Genomic DNA, 23,101 nt, shown 5'->3' with positions numbered 1-23,101 from the left:
GCCCAGGGAGAGAGGTGGCCACTGGGTGAATATCACAAAATTCCCAGAGGAGGAGAACCTCCTTGAACAGGGGACAGGAGCAAACACCACCCTGTCTGTTTATATGAAACATCGCAGCTGTGTTGTCGGTCAAAACTGAAACACACTTGCTTCACAGTTGCAGTAGGAACACGCCACAGGCGAGGCAGATAGCTCTCAACTCCCTGACATTGACGTGGAAAGAGAGGTCCATGGGGCCTTACATACCTTGCGTCCCGAGCTTCCCAAGGTGGGCGCCCCAGCCCGTGTCGGAGGCATCTGTCACCAGCTGAATGGACAGGGAAGGGGTGAGAAACAGTATCCCTTTGCGGAACACTCCCTCGCACAGCCATCACTCGAGGGATTTCAGCACGTTTGCGGGCACTGTCAGCACCGTGTCCATATGATGGAAAGCTGGGTTGTGGGTATGGTGCAGCCATAGTTGAAGCGGTCTCATTCTGAACCTGTCATGGCATACCATGTAAATGCAGGCTGCCATAAGCCCCAGCAGCATTGTGCAACAGCAGGCCATTGTAGTGGGGAATGACTGTAGTTGCAGAATAGTGTCCCTCAGTGTCATGAAGCGCCCCAAGGGAAGGGAGGCTCTGCCCTGTGTCATATCCAAAAGAGCTCCCATGAGCTCTATCGATTGAGTGGGAAATAGGGTAGATTTGGCCTCGTTCAATATGAGGCCCAGCCTGAGGAACGTCTCCCTTACGAGGGATACATGGCTTATCACCTGGAACGAGGATGAGCCTCTTACAAGCCAATTGTCTAGGTACGGGTAAACTTGGACCCACCACTTCTTCGGGAAAGTGGCCACCACTGCCATACGCTTTGTGAAAATCCTGAGGGCAGTGGAAAGGCTAAATGGGAGGGCCGTAAACTGATACTTGTCATGGCCCATCCTGAAGAATAAGCAGCGCCTGTGTGCAGGTGCAATCAAAATGTGAAAATAGGCATCTTTGAAATCGAAGGCAGCATACCAGTCTTGCATGTCTAGAAAGGAATGATGGAGGGCAACTTGGACTTTACTATGAAGGTATTCAAATCCCTCAGATCCAGAATAGGACGAAGCCGCCCTTGGCCTTTTTGACCAGGAAGTAGCAGGAGTAGAAACCCTTTTCCCTGAGGTCCCACAGAACTTCCTCTATTGCCCCAGGTTGAGGAGTTTCTGAACTTCCACCTTGAGAAGATACTCATGAGATGGGTCCCTGAAAAGGGATTGGGGGGGAGGGGTGGGTGGGAGCGGAAAGGAATTGGGTATCCCCTTCTCACTGTGTCTAAAAATTCAACAATCTGTCGGGATAAGCGACCAGGCACGGTAGAAAGGGAAAAGGCAATTGGTAAAGGGCCTCCGGTCTGAGCCTGGTTTGCTGTCCCCGCTCGCACCTTCAAAGATTCGGCCTAGGGCCCCGAGGCTTGCTGGAGGGGCCCATCCCCTCGGTTGGAGGGAGAATGCGAGGGACATCTGCCGTTCCTATTATTATTATTGTTGTGGCCTCTACGCTTGGGGAAGTCTGACCTGTTCCTCTGCTGGACAGGGTGAGGCGGGGCCCTAGGGAGGGAGCGCCTTTGTGGGGCGGGGATGTGGATGCCCAGGGACTACAGGGTTGCCCTAGAACTCTTTAGCCCATGAAACTGGTGTTGGTTCGCTCCGAGAACACCACCACCCTTGAAGGGCAGGTCCTGGATTGTGTTCTGGACTTCTGGGGAAATGCCAGACACATGTAACCATGTGCCCCTATGCAGGACCAGGCCTGTTGCCATAGTACGGGCTGCCACATCTGCCGAGTCCAGGGCAGCCCAAAGTGTGGCCTGGGACACTACTTTGCCTTCCCTGGACAAGGCCCTGAATTCTTGCCTCGAATCTTGAGGCAGCAACTCCCCACACTTGTCCATAGCTGCCACAAATTAAATTAATGGAGATTGCCTATCTCCTAGAACTGGAAGGGACCTTTTGAAAGGTCATTGAAACCAGTCCCCTGCCTACACAGCAGGACCAAGTACCACCCCTGATGAATTTTTTGCCCCAAATCCCTAAATGGCCTCCACAAGGATTGAACTCACAATCCTGGGTTTAGCAAGCCAATGCTCAAACCACTGAGCTATCCCTAATGAGCATACCTACTCAGAACAACTTGCAGGTTTGTGATCCTGAGTAGAAGACCTCCCCCCGAGGCATAGGCCTTGCGACCCAACAAGTCTGAGTGCTTGGCTTCCCTGTTCTTAGGGGTAGGGGCAGGCTGGCCCTGTCTCTCACAGTGATTAGCAGCCTGTGCCAATATCGAACCGGGTGGCGGATGGTAGAACAGGTGCTCATGGCCCACCTGAAGGACAAAGTACTGGCTCTCTGCCCGATTGTCTGTGGGCGGGATAGATGCTGGCATCTGCCAGAGGACCTTCATGATTTTGCCCACTGTTTTATTTAGGGGCAGGGCCACACGAGACGGCACCTCGGTGTTAAGAATGTTGACTGTAGGGTCTGAGTCCTTGGAGGTCCGCTCAAGTTGGACTCCGAGGCTTTGGTCCAGTTTCCAGAGAAACTGTAGATGGGCCCGGGAGTCCATGGCCAACGCGGACAAAGAAGCCAATCCCAGGGCCTCGTCAGGGGAGGACAATGAATTCTCATGGGGCCACTCCAACATTTGAGAGGGGGCACAGACTGCTCCAATGGCCCATGACCCCCGCCCTCTTCCAACTGGAGCTTCAGAGACTCCCCCCGTACTGTCAAGACGTGCGGTGCTGGGGCACTGGGGTGGCTGAAGGTGGAGCCTGGATCCCCAAACGTGTGGACCCCACCATAGAGGGATCACTCCCCTGGGCCTGGTGGTATGCCCAGAGGGTCCAGAACAGCCACTGGTCTGGATCCTGCCACCACGGAGGCCACATTTGTGAGGCTCGAGACACTGTTGTGGCGCTCACGATGCTGGGAGTGATAACGGCGCCGAGCCCCGGAGTGGCATCGGGATCTAGAATGGCACCAAGACCTAGAGCGGTGTCGGGATGGGGATTGGCTCCGGGAACTTGAGCGGTGCTGACAGCAGGAATGAGAGATGGACACCCTTGATGGTACCGACTCCAGGTCGGACTCCGACCACAGTGGGGCGGAGGTCGGGCCTGGGGAACAATGTCTCTCTGCATGCCGAACCATGGAGGTCAGCTTGTCCCAGTGCTGCACCAGTGAAGAGGGCATGAGGTGCTCCAGTGCTGCTGACTGGGCTGCCGGGATGAGCATGCTCGACGCTGAGCACTCTCTGGACTCCTGAAAGAGTGAAGTCATCGGTGCCAGCATTGACATGAAAGCCGGGGAATGCCGCACCACGTGCCGAGGGTGGTGCAGGCCTACCTGGATCCAGTGCCGATGACAAGGCCCAAGCCTGAGACCGATTCTAGCACTCCGGAGGAGGAGAGGGAGAGTCAGCTGTCAACTCGATCAGCTCCCGTGCCACCTTGAACGTATCCAGAGTGAAGAGCCGTTAGACCTGAACTGGTTCCTCTCCTTCACTGTGGCTTTTGGTCGCGCTTGACTGACCACGCTCCTGCCCAGGAGCAGCAGACCTAGTGGATTGTGCAGCTGTGACAGGGTGCCCCAAATGGGGGTGCACCTCGGGCACATGATGGGGCGTAGACTTGCCCCTCTCCTCTTCTTGCTCTGCACCAGCAACTGTGAGCTATGCTGCGCTGTAGGGCACCTCAACACCTCTGAGGAACTGGGATTCTCCTGTACCCAAGGTGGTTTGCTGCTGGACTCCGGTGCCGAGTCTGAAGATGGTGCTGGGTGAAGTGCTGACTCCATAAGGAACATCTTCAAGCACGAGTCCCTCTTGCACTGAGTCCTGGGTTTGAAACTGTGGCAGATTCTGCAGTTAGCTGGGACGTGGGCCTTGCCCAAACACTTTAAGCATGAATCATGCCCTGGCTTAAGACCGTGATGCCCTGGCATGCCCCATGGGCAGGGCGGAAAGGGGACGCAACAGGTGAGCCCCAACCCGAACAACTTATCTAACTATCTAACAGAGAAAGTAACTTGGATAAGAAACAAAAGGGTTTAACAAGTGCTAATTACTTAGAACGCTATAAATACTCCTGAGATCAAGCTTGCAGGCAAGCGAGAAGGGAGCTCAGTAAAAAGGAACTGAGGGAGTGGAAGCTAGCAGGCTTGTATATGAACTGATATAGCGGCACTACTCCATGGGACTCCACAGCTGGCCCAATGGATGCCGCTAAGGGAAACTCTCCGGCAATCTGGGCACACGGCACATGCACACCTAACTGGAATGGACATGATCAAGCACTTGAAGAAATATTTGTTCCCTATGGTTCTTTAATATGATAGTCCTGTTATGTCAAAATGTTTTCAAAATCCCATAATGTTCTGTTTGGATGATAAACACTATAAATCATATAAATGGCATCTATTTATAGGAAATCACAGAAATTCTAACAAGTCTTCCCATTAATCTTAATACATTGCAATTTTTCTGGTCTCCAATGGCAAAATATGGATGGTAAAATTAGGATTTTTTTTGCAAGTGTAGTGCTCAGTATGAGAATTTTTGACACAGTGGATGCAAATTTGCTAGGAATTACAGGCAGAAGTAGTAGTATAAATTAGAGTCTGGGGATAAAAGGCAGAATGAATAACTGTTAACCTGTTTTGCACACAAAGGAAACAGTATTTTGGTACAGGGAAACGGTAGGGGAGTTCATACAAAGAATGCCTAACTTTAGCAGGAAGGCAGCTGGGTATCCTGCAGATGTGAAAAGGGGAAATAAAAATGAGGAAGTGGTTGAAGGGGGTACAGTGAAAAGAGAGCAGAGAAGTTTTGAAAAATGTTTACAGGAGGAAGCAGTACAGAGAAGAACTCCTTCTGCAAATTTGTGCAAACAAAAGAAAGCATAGCACAGTTGGCAGAGAGATTCAGGACTGAAGGACAATAAGCAGCATAAACGTCAAGAGAATACATAGCCCACAATATATTATACTCCCTGTTCCATCAAGATAGCAAACTGGTTTTAAGGTGGATTTAAAAAATACAGTTTGGCTACGTCTAGACTGGCATGATTTTCTGCAAAAAGCATTTGCGGAAAAGAGCGTCTAGATGGGCACGGACGCTTTTCTGCAAAAGCACTTTTTGCGGAAAAGGGTCCGTGCCAATCTAGACACGCTTTTGCGCAAAAAAGCCCCAATCGCCATTTTCGCGATCGGGGCTTTTTTGTGCAAAACAAATCTGAGCTGTCTACACTGGCCCTTTTGCGTAAAAGCTTTGCGCAAAAGGACTTTTGCCCCAACGGGAGCAGCATAGTATTTCCGCAAGAAGCACTGATTTCAGACAGTAGGAAGTCAGTGTTCTTGAGGAAATTCAAGCGGCCAGTGTAGACAGCTGGCAAGTTTTTCCGCAAAAGCAGCTGCTTTAGTGGAAAAACTTGCCAGTCTAGACACAGCCTTTTTGTGAAGTTGGCTTTGCCAGAAAACATAGCTGGGCTGAACTTTCTAAAAGCCAATAAACTCAAATGGATTGTACAGGTTTTTTCAATGCAACTGAAAGTCAATAGCAGTGGAGGATAAACAAGAGATAGACAATGTCAGTTTGTAAAGTACATGCTCCTATTTGCTTAGACCCTTGTGAATTTAACCCAATTAATAGGGATTTTAACCTCTGCAGCTACTCTTCCCTCTCCTCCACCCTTTTTTGTTTCCCTTGGAAAACAATCTCTTCCAATCCATGTCCTACTCTCTTGTTTAATTTTCTTGACACTGTACATCCTTTGTGGGCAAATTCCTTATTTCTTTTCTAAAGCAAACTGAGAAAATGAAGAAAGTTTATGAAAATTAAGTATTGTTCACCCACAAACCAGCCACAAATTCCAAACGTAGCTTTATTTATGAGGCGATATCACTCGAGACAGATAAATTAGAGGGACACTGTCAGTTTAAAATTCATGTTAAAACAAACCATTGTCTAAATTGGAACAATTTACCAACAGTCATGATAGATTCTTCATCACCAACAACTTTTAAATCAAGATTGGATATTTTTCAAAAAGTTATGTGCTAGGAATTATTTGGGGAAATTCTATAACCTTACAGGTCAATTTAGATTATCACAATAGTCCTTTCTGGCACAACTATCTACGAATCAATGAGTACATGAATATCGACAAATCCTCACCACTAAACACCTGAAGTGTGTGCAAATAAACTATCATGAGCATTGTAAATATTTAAGCAGCTCTCCCAATTCTACTAGGAAATCAGTTCCTGTGCACGCTGAAATAATCCAACTGCAACTTTCTTTTTTTAGGATTTACTTTATACAGAATATGTAAACTTTTTTCAAAATGATAAGGCTGGATTATTTAGATATTTGAACAATCATTATTGCTCATGTGCTAAAATGTTTGCTTTCAAAATCCATGCTTGATCGATCATACCGTATGTACAGAAGCAGAGGTGCTGCATTGTCTGAGGCACTGTTCTTTGAATAAAATAATCTGACATTTTCTTGTCTTTAGTTGCTGTTAAAGTTTACATGATATTTCATGAAAGGAATAGTGTTACAGTACTATTAATCAGTCTAATTATTATAAAGCGTTTTCAGGTATCTTGTTTATCTAAGGCATAACAAAGCTAAATCTTATTTTATGCAAAGGACAACTCATTTTTAAATAATTTGGTATGATTACATTTATTCTTCAACAACAGCACCCACCTGAACAATTGAATGAACTCCAACTGCCTGCATTGCCTGGCTTTCATCATCTGATGCAATAGCAACAAAACTGAAGCCCCGAAAAAGCTGATGTGCATTAGCACTAGGTGGAATACCAGGAGAATCTGAAAAACAGAACGAATGTCTTTAGGAAGACCTCTTTCCAATTTATTCCAAAAATCCAAAAGTAGTTCATTACCAATATTTCTAATTTGTACTGAATAGAAGTGAGTGTAATGTCATAGTTTAAACACTGGAAACATTTTTTACACCATAAACCAGTTTGGAGATTGTTATTTACTGAAAGTATTTTTGCATCCTCAATATACTAATTTACAAGTAATTAACTGCATTTAATATTACCTACAGTATTAGAGAAGAGATTGTATATAAGCAAGTCTTAAGTGTCATACATGTCAAATCTAAACAAATAGAAGACACGGAGGGGTAGCTATGTTAGTCTCTAACTTTAAAAACAGCAAGTGGAGTGCAGAATCTGGTCCAAGAGGTAACTATAACTGGACTGCCTGTGACTATAATGCCAGTGACTATAATGTAACAACATTTAACATCCCTGTGGTGGGAAAAACACCTCAGCAGCCCAATGCTGTGGCATTTAATTTCAGAAAAGGGAACTACTCAAAAATTGAAGAGGTTAAACAGATATTAAAAGGTACAGTGCCAAAGATAAAACCCTGCAAGCCGCATGGAGACTTTTCAAAGACACTGTAATAGAGGCTCAACTTAAATGTATACCCCAAATTAATAAACACAGTAACAGAACCCAAAAAGTGCCATCGTGGCTTAACCACCAAGTAAAAGAAGCAGTAACAGATAAAAAGGCATATTTTAAAAAGTGGGAGTACAATCCTAGTGAGGAAAATAGAAACAAGCATAAACTCTATCAAATTAAGTGTACAAATATAATAAGAAAAGCCAAAAAGGAGTTTGATGAACAGCTAACCAAAAACTCAAAAAATAATAGCAAACAGGCTTTTTTAAGTACATCAGAAGCAGGAAGCATGCTAAACCACCAGAGGGGCCCTTGAACAACTGAGGTGCTAAAGGAACACTCACAGACGATAAAAAGTCATCGCAGATAAGCTAAATGAATTCTTTGCTTCAGTCTTCATGGCTGAGGATATTAGGGAGATTCCCAAACCTGAGCTATTCTTTTTAGGTGACAAATCATAGGAATTGTCCTAGGTTGAGGTGTCACTAGAGGAGATTTTGGAACAAACTGATAAACTTCACAGTAACAGGTCACGGGGAGGAGATGGCATTCAACCAAGAGTTCTGAAAGAACTCAAATGTGAAATTGCGGAATTAATTGGTTTGTAACCGATCCTTTAATCAGCTTCTGTATCTAATGACTAGAAGATAGCTAATGTGACACCAATATTTAAAAAGGGCTCTAGAGGTGATCATGGCACTTATAGACTGATGAGTCTATACACCCAGTACTAGGCAAATTAGTTGAAACTAAAGTAAAGAGTAAAATTGTCAGACACATACATGAACATAATTTGTTGGGGAAAAGTCAACATGGTTTTTGTAAAGGGAAACCATGCCTTATTAATCTACTAGAGTTCTTTGAGGGCGTCAACAAACATGTAGACAATGGAGCGTTAGTGGATATAGTGTACTTAGATTTCCAGAAAGACTTTGACCAGGTCTCTCACCAAAACCTCTTAACTAAAGTAAGTCAGCATGGGATCCTTTCATGGACTGATAACTGGTTAAAGGAATAGGAATAAATGGCCAGTTTTCAGATTGGAGAGAGGTAACTAGCAGTATCCCCCAAGGGTCTGTTCTGGGACTAATCCTATTCAACCTATTTATAAATCATCTGGAGCTCAGGATAAACAATGAGGTGGCAAAATTTGCAGATGACACTCAACTGCTCATGATAATTAAGACCAAAGCAGATTGTAAAGAGTTTCAAAAAGATCTCAACAAACTAAATGACTGAGCAACAAAACGCCAAATGAAAATTAATGTTGATAAATGTAAAGTAATGCACTTGGAAAAAATAATCCCAACTATACATACAATATGATGGAGACTAATTTAGCTATAGCTACTCAAGAGATCTTGGAGTGATTGTAGATAGTTCTCTGCTGCTCCCCACTGAGTGGATGTTTTCAATCAAAAAAGGAAACAATGTTAGGAATAGTTTAAAAAGGGATAGAGAATAAGACAGAGAATATACTTTTGCCTCTATATAAAACCATTATACACCCACATCTTGAATACTGCATATAGATGCGGTTGCCTCATCTCAAAAAAGATATATTGGCATTAGAAAAGTTTCAGAAAAGGGCAACAAAAATGGTTTGGAATGGGTCCCATATGAAAAGAAATTAAAAAGTCTTGGACTTTTCAGCTTAGAAAAAAAGGAGACTAAGGGGGGATATGATAGAAGCCTATAAAATCATGACTAGTGTGGAAAAAGTGAAAACGGAAATGTTATTTACTTGTTCTCATAATATAAAATCTAGGGGTAACCAAACGAAATTAACAGGTAATAGGTTTAAAACAAACAAAAGGAAGTTTTTCTTCAAGCAGCACACAGTCAACCTGTGGAATCTTTACCAGAGGATGTTGTGAAGACGAGGACTTTAACAGGGTTCAAGAAAGTGACAGTTGAATTCATGGAGGTTAGATCCATCAATGGCTATTAGCCAGGATGTGTAGGGATGGTGTCCCTAGCCTCTGTTTGTCTGGAAGTAGATGACAGGAGAGAGATTGCCTGGTGATTACCTGTTGTGTTCACTCCCTCTGAGGCATCTGGCATTGGCCACTGTCAGCAGACGATACTGGGCTAGATGGGCCTTTTGTCTGACCCAGTACGGCCATTCTTATGTACAGGGCTTGACAAACCGCGGCGAGAGCTACTTGCCAGCCCCGCACAACGCATGCGAGAAACCAGCACTGGGCATGCGCACAGCACCGGTGAATGGGGCGCATGGAGCGACCGGCTGAAATCTACTCGCCACGGGGAAGTAGAATCTGCGGTTTGTCGAGCCCTGCTTATGCAAGTAGTCCTGTGGCAACATAGGGTGCGTCTAGACTACATGGCTCCGTCAACGGAGCCATGTAAAGTAGTTTACTCGACATAGTCAATGAAGCGGGGATTTAAATAATCCCCGCTTCATTAAAATAAAAATGGCCGCCGCGCTGTGCCAACAATCAGCTGAACCGGCACAGCGCGGCAGTCTAGATGTGGCGCGGTCGACAAGGGAAGCCTTTGTTGACCGCTCCAGTATGCCTCGTGAAACAAGGTTTACCAGAGCGGTCGACAAAGGCTTCCCTTGTCGCCCGCGCCACATTTAGACTGCTGCACTGTGCTGGATCAGCTGTGCCAGAAAGCTCATGATTATTTAAATCCCCGCTTCATTGACTATGTCGAGTAAAATACTTTACATGACTCCGTCGACGGAGCCATGTAGTCTAGACGCACTCTTAGAGACTAACAAAAATATATATATAGTATCATGAGCTTTTGTGGACTAAGCCCACTTCTTCAGATTAACTTGAGACTCATCTGAAAAGTGGGTTTTGCCCACGAAAGCTCATGATTAACAAATATATATATATATATATATATATATATATATATATATATATATATATATATATATATATATATATATGCTGTCTCTAAAGAGCCATAGTACCACTCGTTCCTAAAATAGAAGACAATGTATGAAAATTACAAAGTTTCTTCTACTTATGAATACGTCAATTATTTTCTTACCTTTTGGTGTTTTTGCTGTAAATTCAGGATCAAAATAAAATGTATCCTCAGGCCTGCCAGTTGCAGGTTTAAAAGGTGGATGAATTTCTCTTCTGTATAATTTCTATTGAGAAGGCAGTGGTGAAAGAAAATTAAAAATTATAACTGTCAACAAACATTTCCTTATAAAAAAGTTCTTACTGAAATACTCACATTCCAGTCTATTGTGGAGAAAAATAAATGCCTCTTAATTTCTTCAACTCCATCTGGACCTGCCCCTATTATTAAAAAAAAAAAAAATCAGTCTGAATAGTAGTTTATTGACCGTGAAGAATAACTAGCTGAAATAGTGTTTATATGAACACTTTACCTAATCTGTTTGCAGGGTTTCGTTTGAAGAGCATTCGGAGAAGACTCTGAGCTTCAGAACTTAAAAATTGGGGCATTCCAAGTTTGGCTCTATAAAACAACATTTATAGCATGCAAATATTTTTAATCAAGAATCAACTTCTTACTTTTTTCTAGTCCCCCACCACCCCAACCACATCAGGCAAATCAACACCATTGAGATTTGACTTTAGACATCAGAAATAAAAGTAAAAATGGTGTCAATCACATAGACATATAACTTCAAACTCCGGTATTTCAGGAGTCCAATATTTTACGTAGTGGGCCAGGAACATAAGAGACTAAGATGGTAGGAAGGAAAGTAGGGGTTGAGTCAACTGTTGCACTTTTGTTACTCTAATTTTTTTTTTACCAATCTATGGCAAGTAAGCCAGTCTCCTTGACAAAGAGAAAAAGCAGTCTTGAGAGGAAGTCTGATCTAAGAAAAATGGTTAAAATTTGGGATGCAATTTAAACATCCATGAAATACTACAAGCGGGAACTGAGGAACTGCTGAGTTGGAAGACACAAGTGGAACATATCCTGAGAAACAAAAACACTGACTTCTTCCTTCATAGCAATGAGGCAAACAAGGTAGACAGTAAGAAAAAGCAACATCTGGTGTAAAAGCCTAATACCCATGATGATCATTATTTGAAAAGATTTGTCATGTACGTGTCTAATATTTCCCCTCATTTCACCAGTTTGTCAAGTCCAGCCTCTCTCAAAATTAAAGAAAAAAAATCAAACTGGAATCCATGACAGAAAAGGGAAAGATGCGAAGACAAATACTATTTAGCCCTCCATTTTAGAGTCATCCCTCCTGCCCTGCCCCTACAATCTTTTAGGGCAATTTCCCTGACAACAAAGACCAGAGAATTTGAGGGGTAGGGTGTGGGGGAGCGGAAGGGGGGGAAGAGAGAGAGAGTGAGAGAGAGAGAGAGATCATCTCATCTAAACTCTTATTTCTTGCACCTTTTTCTCCTTCTTCTGCTTCTGGGGTTTTTGGTTTTGACTTTTCTGTACTTTTAGTTTCTCATACTATTCTTCACTCTACCTTATTTCCTCCCCAACTAACAGTGTGTACACATGTTGGTTCCCACATTATCACAGCTCAATCTCTATTCTACTTTTCATCACATACACTGGTGATGGGCATGGTATAAGAAACTGGGATTAGTTACTGTAAGTCTGATTCTTCAGGATGTGATGCAGACATATTCCAAGTAGCTGACTGTGCACCCTGCTCACTGGAGACTTTTATCTAGCAGTACCTGTTGAGGGTTGGCATCTGCATCTCATAAGCCCCTCTCTGGCTATGAGAGTCATTGGTGCCAGACCCACTTCAGTTATTTTGCATCAAATGTCCACGGGAAGACTGTTGCGGGGAGATGGAGGTCGGATCATGGAGTATACATCTGCATCACATCTCAAAGAACCACAGAAATGTTAAGTAACCATTTCTTTGAGTAGAAGTACAGATGTATTCCATGCAGGTGACTAGAAAGCAATACCTCCACCTGGAGGTAGGTTTCAGAGGCAACCTGATTAAGGTCTGCTCTTCCAAATTAGTATTTTCTCTGGAGGAAGCAGCAATCATGTAATGGTCTGTAAACACATGTAGAGATGATTATGTGGCTGCCCTATAAATGTCCAATATGGAAACACCATTAAGGAATGTCATTGACAATGCCTGAACTCTCACTGAACGTGCCCGTATCTGCTGAGGGGATGTAGTCACCACTATCACATACACAGTCTTGATACAAGATGTTATCCATCTAGAGATGATTTGCACATAGACTGCTTGACCTTTCATGTGGTCTGCATATGATATGAACAGGCAGTGCAAAGCACTAAGCAATTCAGTCTGGTTCAGGGAGGAAAAAAGGGCTAGACAGTGTCCATCTTTAACATATGGAGGCATTGCTCCTTCACAGAGGAATGCTGCTTAGAGAAAAATACAGGCAATGACCCAGCCTGGTTCAGATGAAACAGAGACTACCTTCAAATGAAACAGAGATTATATATAACTTCAGATGTGATCGGAACATAACCTTGTCTCTGGAGAACTGTAAGATGGCCCAGCCATAAGGGCCTGTAATAACAACCCCTTTCTGGCACAGGATGTGGCTATCAAGAATACAGTTTTGTAAGACTGGAGGGATAGTAGTTAGGAAGCAAGCAGCTCAAATGGGAGTCTCCATTAGAATAGCTAAGATCATGTTCCATGGGACTGGCTCTTAGACTGAGTGATTCAGGGAGAGAACTACATCACCATTGCACTGGAGAAAGCAGATTTCTCTCAGACAAATGGATGAAATGCCAATATTGTTGCCAACTGTACTCTTAGGCTACACCTAGACTGGCATGATTTTCCGCAAATGCTTTTAATGGAAAAGTTTTTCTGTTAAAAGCATTTGCGGAAAAGAGCATCTAGATTGACACGGACGCTTTTGCGCAAAAGCACTTTTTGCGGAAAAGCATCCGTGCCAATCTAGATGCAGTTTTGCGCAAGAAAGCCCCGACCGCCATTTTCGCCATCAGGGCTTTTTTGCGCAAAACAGTTTTTAGCTGTCTACACTGGCCCTCTTGCGCAAATACATTAGATCGTCAGTGTTCTTGCGCAAATTCAAGCGGCCAGTGTAGACACAGCCTTAGAGTGCCAAGTCAAATTCCTGAAGGTATAGCAGATAATCCAAGATGTGCTATTTTGAAGTAGGTTTTGTGTATAGATGAGTTATTTTGAATTAGTTTTATTCGAATTAACTATTTCGAATTAAGTTAATTGGAAATAGCGCTGTAGTGTAGACATACCCCTAGAGAGCTCTCAATTGATCTTTGAAAACTCCTTTGGCTCCCATGACAAAACTACTGTACTCCTGCAGCTCTTAAAGGGCCTCTGAGCCCCAATGGGCAGCAGTAGCATCTTCTGAATTGGAGTCTAATCTGTGGCCTGGAAAAGACCTCAGGTATTAGGTGAGGCTTCAGGGTCTGTTCAAGCAGGTATTGCTTAAGGTGAAGGTCCCATGCCACCTGAGTCACCTTTTTAAATAATTTACAGACTGAACAGCACCAGCAGGCTTTGCTAAAGAAGAGCAAACACCTCCCACGGGGGGTCACTGTTAGGAAGGGCAATGCTTCAACACAGGTAAGGGCATCAAGGAGGTCTACTGCTATATTGTAGTCTATAACTTTTCCTCCAACACTAAACTAAACAACTAAATACAATAAAACTAGGCCAAAGGGATGAATTGCAAAGTTATGCAACAGTCACACAGAGCTCCACCTCCAAGTTATGGGTGGTGAGTAAGAACGGAGACGGGGTTGAGGAGGTGCCATCTCATATAGCCAACAGAGAGGCTAAAGGAACAAGGGATGCCCTTTTACACGTACTGCTATGCAAAAGGCTCTGGCAAATGGGATGAACACACATATACTTGAAATAAATCTCTGCATCTATTCTAGGAAAATAAGATTTCCTTTCTCCCCTCGCCCCTCTCTTACCCAGTCTCCCATCACATTCCAAGATATATACCATTCCTCACTTTGCCACAAAGATCCAGGGAGTGAGGATCTAACACAGACTACATGAGTGTATCCAACATCCCTCTATTCTGAGCAAAAGGTTCCATCAGTGAAGCTACTTGCAGGAGATGGCCACTTCCCCACTATCTGATCACATATTATTCATCGGTTCTTTAGTAAGACACCTAATTGCTATCCCCCTCTGCAGGGTAGAAGCTGAAGAAAATTTCTTCTTTGTCTATTGGCTCTTCAATATTGTAGTACATATATATCAAAAAGATGAGCTGACTGGTGGTGATGATGCCTGATCATCAGCTACTCCTCTGGTGTTCATGAACCTCTAGCAGTTACATCCTCACATGTGTATTTTCTAGGCAGTGTCTCTTATTATACTTACTCTACTAGGTATTGTTTCCACTCATGGCGGAACAGCAGTTGAGAGGTAGATAGTAAGGAACTGGGTTCTGTTGCCTGTCCAAAGACAACAACATGGACTTGTAGCACAAGAGAGCTATTGCAGGTTACAGACCAGGAGACCAGATGCAGTGAGATTATAATGAAAGATTATAAATCCCTTTTTAAACAGATACTCATCGAAGTAGGATGAGAAGCTTGGTCTACACTACAGAATTAGATCAAAGTAAGGCAGCTTATGTCAACATACATTAGAATGCTACTTCTGCAGAAGTGGCCTGTTTCACCAACATCATGACTTCACCTCCATGAGAGGCATAGCACTTACACTGGTGTGGTTAGGGTGATGCAGTTAGCTGTTAACTGTGGAATTGATAAGAATAACAGCCCTCTGACAGAGAGCAGTACTTGCAGCGGGAGCCGCAAAACTGACTGTCAATTTCACTGCTGGTAGGCTCCCTGATCCCCTGCCAGGCTTACTGCTCGAGCTGTCACCTGGTGGTGGGGTGGAGCACCTGCTGTGAGCCCTCTCTGGCTGTCAGTTCCCCTCTTCAGTCAGTACAAGCACTGCTGGTGAGGACTTGCACCACTGACAGAAGGATGGAAGCGTGAACTGCATCAGCGGATAGTATTATTGCACTGAGGGCAGGTCGACCTAAATTAAGTCAACTTAATTTTGTAGGGTAGACCAGCCCTAACTATGGTAAGTCAGGACAGGAGATGGACAGCACTGTTAGAATCAAATTTGTGGCTAAAAATACAAGTGTCACTAACCTTCTGGAGAAATAGCTTATTGGACAAGAAGAGAATCCAGTGGAAACTCTAGCATAATTGCATCTACCAGAGGAAGTAATGGATCTAACTGTACTAAGGGCCATATAGTTGCAAGTCACAACTTCCTTTCCTTAAGTTACAGCAAGTATGACTGTCATTGCTTATTTTCTGTTATAGCAGAGAACTCTGCTGTAAATTCTCAATTAGCCATAGCAGAGAGCAAAAAATGGCTACTGTCAGTGGAGAGTTTCTAGGTTATATAGCTGCATGAGCGACAGCAATCTTGTCTCCGGTTAGTAACGGGCAGAGACAAATCCTATACAAAAGCATTGGCTAGGAAAAGAGGTGCATAAAAAATTACTCATAACTACAAACTACGATTTCTTCAAATGACAGAACTTCTCAATTTTAACCATACAGAAAGCTTTCCTGTTTAAAAACAAAGAACACAAGCAAATATAAGTGCTTTGTAGGAAGAGTGCATTTTGTATGAATTTAAGGGGAATGAAAGGAATGGACAGTGGAAAATGGGTTTAGTATGCCATTCCTATAATTGAAAAGGGTTCTAAGAGTATTTTGGGAGGAGAGACATGAGACAGTAAAGTACTACAAAGAAAAGACTGGTACTGTGTTCAATAGCATATAGAATTAGATAGTAAAAGGAAATTTTAGCAGAAAATATTTTTAAATTTTTTTTACTTCTGAATATTATTCAAGATTTAATATATTATTTATTAATAGTTACTGAAAATTTACAATTGCTTGTAAAACTACTTGAATACAGCCGCTCCCCGAGTTATGACCACCTCCACTTACGACCATCTGTACTTACGACCAAAGCGGTCGTAAATGCGGATCTGAGTTACGAATGGCGGTCCACGCTTACGAACAGCGCGGTCGCCATGTAACTCTACGGGATCCGAGTTATGAACACTTCGAGTTACGGACCAAGTGTTGGTCCGTAACTTGTTTGTAACTCGGGGAGCGGCTGTAATTTATTTCTTTAATTTTGTATCACATTTTGTACAATTATCCCACTTAAACAATTTAAACAAAGTTGAAATTAAAATGTAGATAATTAAAACTTAACAGTATAGGCAAGGGAGAAGAGATGTGTGCCCAGCTGAGATATGAAAACAGCTAGAGAGTCAGTTAGCCAGAAAGACATTAGCAGGCTGTTTCAAATGGCCAGGGCACAAAAAGGGCTCTTGCACCCTGCATAAAAAGATTGCAGTGAGGGAGAGAGAGAAGTCCTATGTGTATAAGCAGAATAAGGGATATAAAAATGTGGTTTATGAAAAGTAGGCAGAAACAAAGCCCTAGTTAAATTAAAAAAAAGAATCAGGTAGGAAATTTGAATTGGATCTTGAAAGAATGAGCGACTGTCTGGTTTCATGCTTCTTGTACATGATATTCCTGAGGGAATTCTGCATCAACAAATTAAAAATTCTACATGTGATATTTTAGAATTCTGCATATTTCATATGTCAAAACAATACCAGTTACAATTATTTTGGCAATTTCAAAATACCTATCGGCAATTATACATGGCCAAGTCTACACTACCAGCTAAACTGGAACCACTGACATTGCTACATCAGTGTCAATTTAGGTGGTCAGGTGAAGACAGGCTGAGTTGATGGGGGATTGCTCTTCTTTTGACATCTGTACTCCACTTCCCCAAGCGACGGACCTATGTGGATGGGAGAGCATCTTCTGTTGACATAGTACAGTGTAGACACTGGTATATGTCTACCTAAATTATGCCAACTTCAGTTATGTACTGTGTGGAACTGAATTAACAATTTAAATCAACTTACAGCCTTAATGTAGACCAGCCTGATGTCTGTAACAACACTGACACAAAATTATTCCAGAAGTACAGTTGAGAAATACCCACCACCAAACCTAGTTCCAGTCTCTCTCCTCCACCCACCAAGAGCCCAACAGGGGGCCAGACACCCTACTCTCAGAGTACAGCTGCATGGCACTCCCCAGCCCAGATGCTTGCATGCACCCTCTCTCCAGAGCCCAGCTATGCCTCCTCTGCCCAGACACTCATACCCCATATATATCCCAGCACCCAACTAGGTCCCCACCTCCAACCCAGACACTCACATTTCCTCCCCCTGTAGATCCAGAAGGAGAAATACCCTAATGCTGGATTCTGGGCTTATATGATGTTCCATGCATGTCACCTCTTTCCTACAGGGTATGCGGTGAACTGCAGCTGCCCTGCAGACCCCAGCTTTCTTCCCTTCCCAGCTTCCTTCCTTTCCCCCAGCAGTGCTGTCTACCTGTGAACTGGGCTCTGCTAGGTCCAGTGCACCCAATAGTGGCTAGCAGTCCTGCAGCCTATTTTGGGTGTGGGAGGAAGGAAATTCTGTGCAAAACCCATTATTTTCTGTGCAAATTCTGTATTGTACAGCAGTGCAGAACTCACCCATGAACATGAGGTAGGCAGCACCAACCTATATCTGCTTAGGTTTGGAGAGTTTAAGACGTAGCAATAATTAAGATTAACAGAAGACAACATGAATAAAGATTTCAGCCAGCATGGCATAAACTGGAACTGATGAACAGTTTTTCACATGTAAGAGATGCAAAAGGAAAAAGGAAACTTCAAGGCCAAAGAGAATATGTAGAAGAAAAAAAAAAAGCAAATGGAAGAGCAGAGTCAGACAGGGAAAGAAAAACAATGGATTCTGTTTACTGATGCAACTGTGAGATATTTCGTTGAAGGAATCAGAGGAAATAATAAATGTAATTTTCCAAAACAGGCTGTCAAGAAGATGTCATTAGCGCTACGTAAAGATACAATTTAGAATCAATATACACATGGTAGCTAAGACTGGGGTCCCAAGATAAAATGACAACAGAGGAAGGGTCTTAGCATAGAACTGAGAGAGAGGAAAAGTAGGGATGTGATAGGTAGGACTGAAACTCTGATAGGAAGAAACAAATAAAGATAAAGTTTCAGGAGGAGGGTTCCACAATATCAAAGATTTCACGGAAGTCAAGGAGAACAAGGAGAGACAGCAAGTCTCTGTCAACAGAAATAAGATCTCTAACTACACAAAGGCAAGCATTTTCCATGCTATAGCTAAAGCAAAACCAAAGCCCACACTGAAAATAGTCAAGAATATGGTCCGTACAGTGACTCAAAAGGTTGGAGACAGAGCAACTTCATGAGGGTCAAAGGTGGATATAGATTTTGGAAAACTGGGGGAAGGTACTAAGGAAGAACTCTGTTGGCAATGCATGTAGTGTAAAGGAGCAGGGGGAGGAGAATGGAACAAACAGGAATAGACGAAGGAGACTTTTTTTAAAAAGATGGGATTATGTCAGAAACGTGTAGCGTACAATAAAAAGGGATGTAAAATCCTGTGTAATTGGTTAACCAGCTAAAAATATTGTTTAACTGGTTAAATATTTAACCCCTCTCCATGCCTCTCCTATACCTTACAGGGCTGGAGCCCGTGGCAGGTGGGAAGCTGCTCCAGCCCCACTGGTTAGCTGGTTAAACATTCACATCCATAAAAGAAAGTTTTATGGAGAGAAAATAGGGCTGGAAAAGATAGTTATAAATTAAGGAAATATTAGATTAAAAGAATGATAAATTCTTTGAAATTGGTAAGGGAAAGGACTAGAAGAACAGGCAAATTAGGTGTGTAGAAAAGGGAGCAAGGATATACCACTATTTTTGAAAATGAGGGAGGAGAAGAAATCAGGTTTGTTGCCTATAGGACATCCCTTTAGAAGATACAAAAGTAAGAGAGTGTACTCACTTGAGAATCATAGTCATGGTTTCTTTTCTGTCTTTCCCTTGGAAAGGTAGAGTACCCGTGAGCATTTCAAACTGTATAGAGTAAAACTTGCATCAATTACATTACAAGAGTTGGACAATATCTAATTTTTGACAAAAGTACTCAACAGAATAGTCTTTTAAAAGTCATGAATATAATAATTAAGACTTTGCAAAGCAATTGCTTGTGCTACAAGTTTTAATTATTGCAAACATTAGGAAGCACTTACTGAACTTAAGGCTGCAAAACAGTTTCTGTCATTACTCTGTGTTTACACACTAACCTTCTGAAAAATTCCTGTTTACCTGTAACTTTCTATGTTTAGTTTTCTCTAAATACAATTTTCTTTGGGAGCTTGAGCAAGGTATCTTTGTTTATCTGAGTTTTTCAATGGGACAAAAATATAGTTTTCCCAGTTAAAAAATACTACCACATGTCTAAATGGTGAAACAATGAAGACTGGCATGTAAATATTCTTTATTAGAAAAAAAAAAGATGGATAATAATATTATGCACAATTAAAAGTAGTTACTGCATGTGTGTGTGTATGTATATGGGAATATAATTAGATCAGAGGGCTCAATGAGAAAATCTGGATTATACATGTATATATATTTTAAAATGCCTTTTAATGAGCAGCTATCACTTTTAAAATATTGTTCTATTCTGAAAGTGACTGTATAAAAGAGGTTTGTGTTGTAGCAGTTAAAATCTTTTATTGGACCCCTTTTTCTTGGTGAAAGAGACAAGCTTTTGAACCATAAAGTCGAAGAAGGACTCTGTGGATCTTGTCTCTTCACCATCAGAAGTCGGTCCACTAACAGATAATACCTCTCTCACCTTGTCTGTATAAATGAGGCACATTCTTAGTCTACTAATCTGATCTCTTTAGAATTCAGGATCATGCCTAATTTGGGGAAAAAAAAGTTAACTACCTTTTACTCATACAAGCTTTAGAGAAACAACTGTGTTTCATTATTCAGGTTCATAAATTGTTTAAATAATTGTTTATTTAATTCCCATTTGCCAGACCAATTTCAACTATTATGCAGCCTCTTTAGACACAATAATGATGGAAAAGTACAACTGAGCACAGAATTATTATTACTGTGGATGATCATGAACAGGGCTCGACAAATACGCTTATCTACTCGTCCATGGCAGGTCTCGCATGCGCGGTGCGGGGCTGGCGAGTGGTTTTTCGCCGCGATCGTTGAGCCCTGATCATGAATATAGCTTGTGACGTTAACCTTAAATTTTTTTTTGTAATCTCAACAAATATGACCTGCACAACATGGTCTCACAATGCCATTTTTACTATCACCTTTAAGAGCAAAAGTGCACTAAAAGCAGCTGAAGTAGCTTAAGTACTTTTCTAAATGCACACTTGTAAAATTATGTAATTATCAGTATTAGCCCTTAGTCTACTATATGGCAGTTTAAGTCACCCTATATATTCAAGATAGTTTAAAAAGTTAAATCTTTAAGATGTTGTGAGGTGATGTTAGATGCTTATGAATTTGTAATACAGTTTAAGTGCTGATGCTTTCAAGCTATTTTGCAACATAAAACCCAGAGAATTTAATTCAAAATACGTTAATGAAATTTATGTTTATGCATATGTTTACTTATGTTCATGCAATATTTGGTCACTTAAAATCACCAAAAGTCATGAAATGATAAAGTTCAGATTTAAGCACCCATATTAATGTGGTCATGTTACATACAGAGTATCTTCTATTTCACTGTTATATAATGGTCATGCCAATTTACTTTCAGAATATGATCTGAAGAAGTGGGTCTGCCCCACAAAAGCTCATCACCTAATAAACCATCTTGTTAGTCTTTAAAGTGCTACATGACTGCTTTTTTTGCTTTACCAAGATCAGACTAACACAACTAGCTCTCTGTCACTTCTATTCCTGAGTTTTCATTATGGCCCTAAAGTTTGAAACTGTAAATCAATAATTATGACTGAATAATAAGCCTGATTACACACCCAACTGTAACAGTCTGAGTACAAAATAAGGAAGTGCAATAACCCACATAGGCTGTGTCTACACTGGGCCACTTATTCCGGAAAATCAGCCGCTTTTCCAGAATAAGCTATGAGCTGTCTACACTGGCCCTTGAATTTCCGGAAAAGCAACGATGCTCTACTGTACAAAATCAGCCGCTATTCCGGAAAAACTATTCTGCTCCCACTCGGGCATAAGTCCTTATTCCGGAACACTGTTCCGGAAAAGGGCCAGTGTAGACAGCCCAGTAGTCTTTTCCGGAAAAAAGCCCCGATCGTGAAAATGGTGATCGGGGCTCTTTTCCGGAAAAGCGCGTCTACATTGGCCACAGACGCTTTTCCGGAAAAAGTGCTTTTCTGAAAAAGCAGCCTGCCAATGTAGACGCTCCTTTTCCGGAAAAAATGAAAACGGAATAGTATTCCGTTTTAAGCATTTCCGGAAATTCATGCCAGTGTAGACACAGCCATACAGTTTTTAAACCTATACCTATATACCTTGTTTTTTATAAAAATTATTCAATGCTGACAATTTAACACCGCAGATGAAGCACTGAATTTTGCACTGGAAACTGATTGTACAGCTAACTTTTTTTTCCTATTTAATTTAACAGAAGAACTGCAGTACTTAGATAATCTCATCACACATCCTGGTAAGGTATTCTGGAGAAAGGTCTAATCTCATCAAGACTTTTTAAAAATTACTGTGTACATTCAATTGTGGTCTATGAAATACATAATTAAAATTAAAACACCTACCCATGTCAAAATAAAATAAATGATATTGTACAGTATTATTCTTTTCTGATGTATATTTGCTTACTTCTAATTTGCAAAGTTCGCAAATATACAAGTCTAAAATTTCATATGAATTAATGAGCTTATTTATGAGATATTTCATAACATCTACAAGTACCCACCACCAAAAAACTAAGCAAGACTAAGAAATATCCTCTTGTAATTGGAGTTCATATGTCATTTTCACAGATCCTCATCCAAGATCTCTACCCTCTTCCCCAAAAGATTATTTAGGACCCAGAATATTTTAAGAGTGGGATTTTCAAGAATGCTCAGACTTGGCTGTAAATCAGTCCTAATTAATTTGAATTCAATAGGAGCAGACTTCACCCAGTGCTGAGTACTTTTGGAAGTCCCACCTTAAAACGTTAAATTTTGATAGTTACAGTGTCTACCACATATAAACATTATCTCTGGTTGGTATGTACATGCAAGTGCATGCATGCACACACTTTTCCTTCAAGTGACTGCTTCCTGTAACTGATGCAAAGTGAAAATAAACATGATACAAGGGTGGACAAGCCAACACTGATGAAGAAAATGGTGATATAATCTGTTCATCGACAGTTTTGAGGTAGATTTCCAAGAAGCGGACCTACCATCTACATAAAGTACATCAGGAACTAAGGAGCAATTTGTTTTATTACCTGGTTAAGAACAACCGTTTCACCAAAAGAAGCAACTGAACAAACAGGTTTAGCTATACCGGGCAGAGGCTGAAGTCACTATGAAGACTTATTTTGAGGAATCCATTGCAAAAAGATTAACTGAACGTCCATTTTGATAGTTCATTTTCTGAGATCAATCAACCTTAGGAAACAGAAATACAGGCTACAAAAACAAATATTTTATGGAAAGACACTATTTCAGATATTATGAGTCCCGGTTAAGAAAGTCATAGGCACAC

The 23,101-nt window shown here is 41.9% G+C and overlaps 1 protein-coding gene across 2 annotated transcripts in view; it reads right to left on the bottom strand.

Moving 5' to 3' along the window:
- Window positions 1–23,101, bottom strand: part of RPS6KA3 (ribosomal protein S6 kinase A3) — a 131,639-nt gene that overhangs the window by 30,037 nt on the left and 78,501 nt on the right. For both annotated transcript variants that reach the window (XM_006116147.4, XM_006116148.4), the window contains exons 10-14: window positions 19,365–19,435; window positions 10,844–10,932; window positions 10,687–10,751; window positions 10,495–10,597; window positions 6,735–6,859 (exon numbers count right to left, since the gene is read on the bottom strand). In XM_006116147.4, the coding sequence (XP_006116209.1) occupies window positions 6,735–6,859; window positions 10,495–10,597; window positions 10,687–10,751; window positions 10,844–10,932; window positions 19,365–19,435 (453 nt within the window). The remainder of the gene's footprint in view (window positions 1–6,734; window positions 6,860–10,494; window positions 10,598–10,686; window positions 10,752–10,843; window positions 10,933–19,364; window positions 19,436–23,101) is intronic.

This window comes from Pelodiscus sinensis, chromosome 1 (genome assembly GCF_049634645.1).
Source record: "Pelodiscus sinensis isolate JC-2024 chromosome 1, ASM4963464v1, whole genome shotgun sequence".
NCBI classification, from domain to species: domain Eukaryota; kingdom Metazoa; phylum Chordata; order Testudines; family Trionychidae; genus Pelodiscus; species Pelodiscus sinensis.
This window is presented reverse-complemented; position numbering and strand designations above follow the sequence as displayed.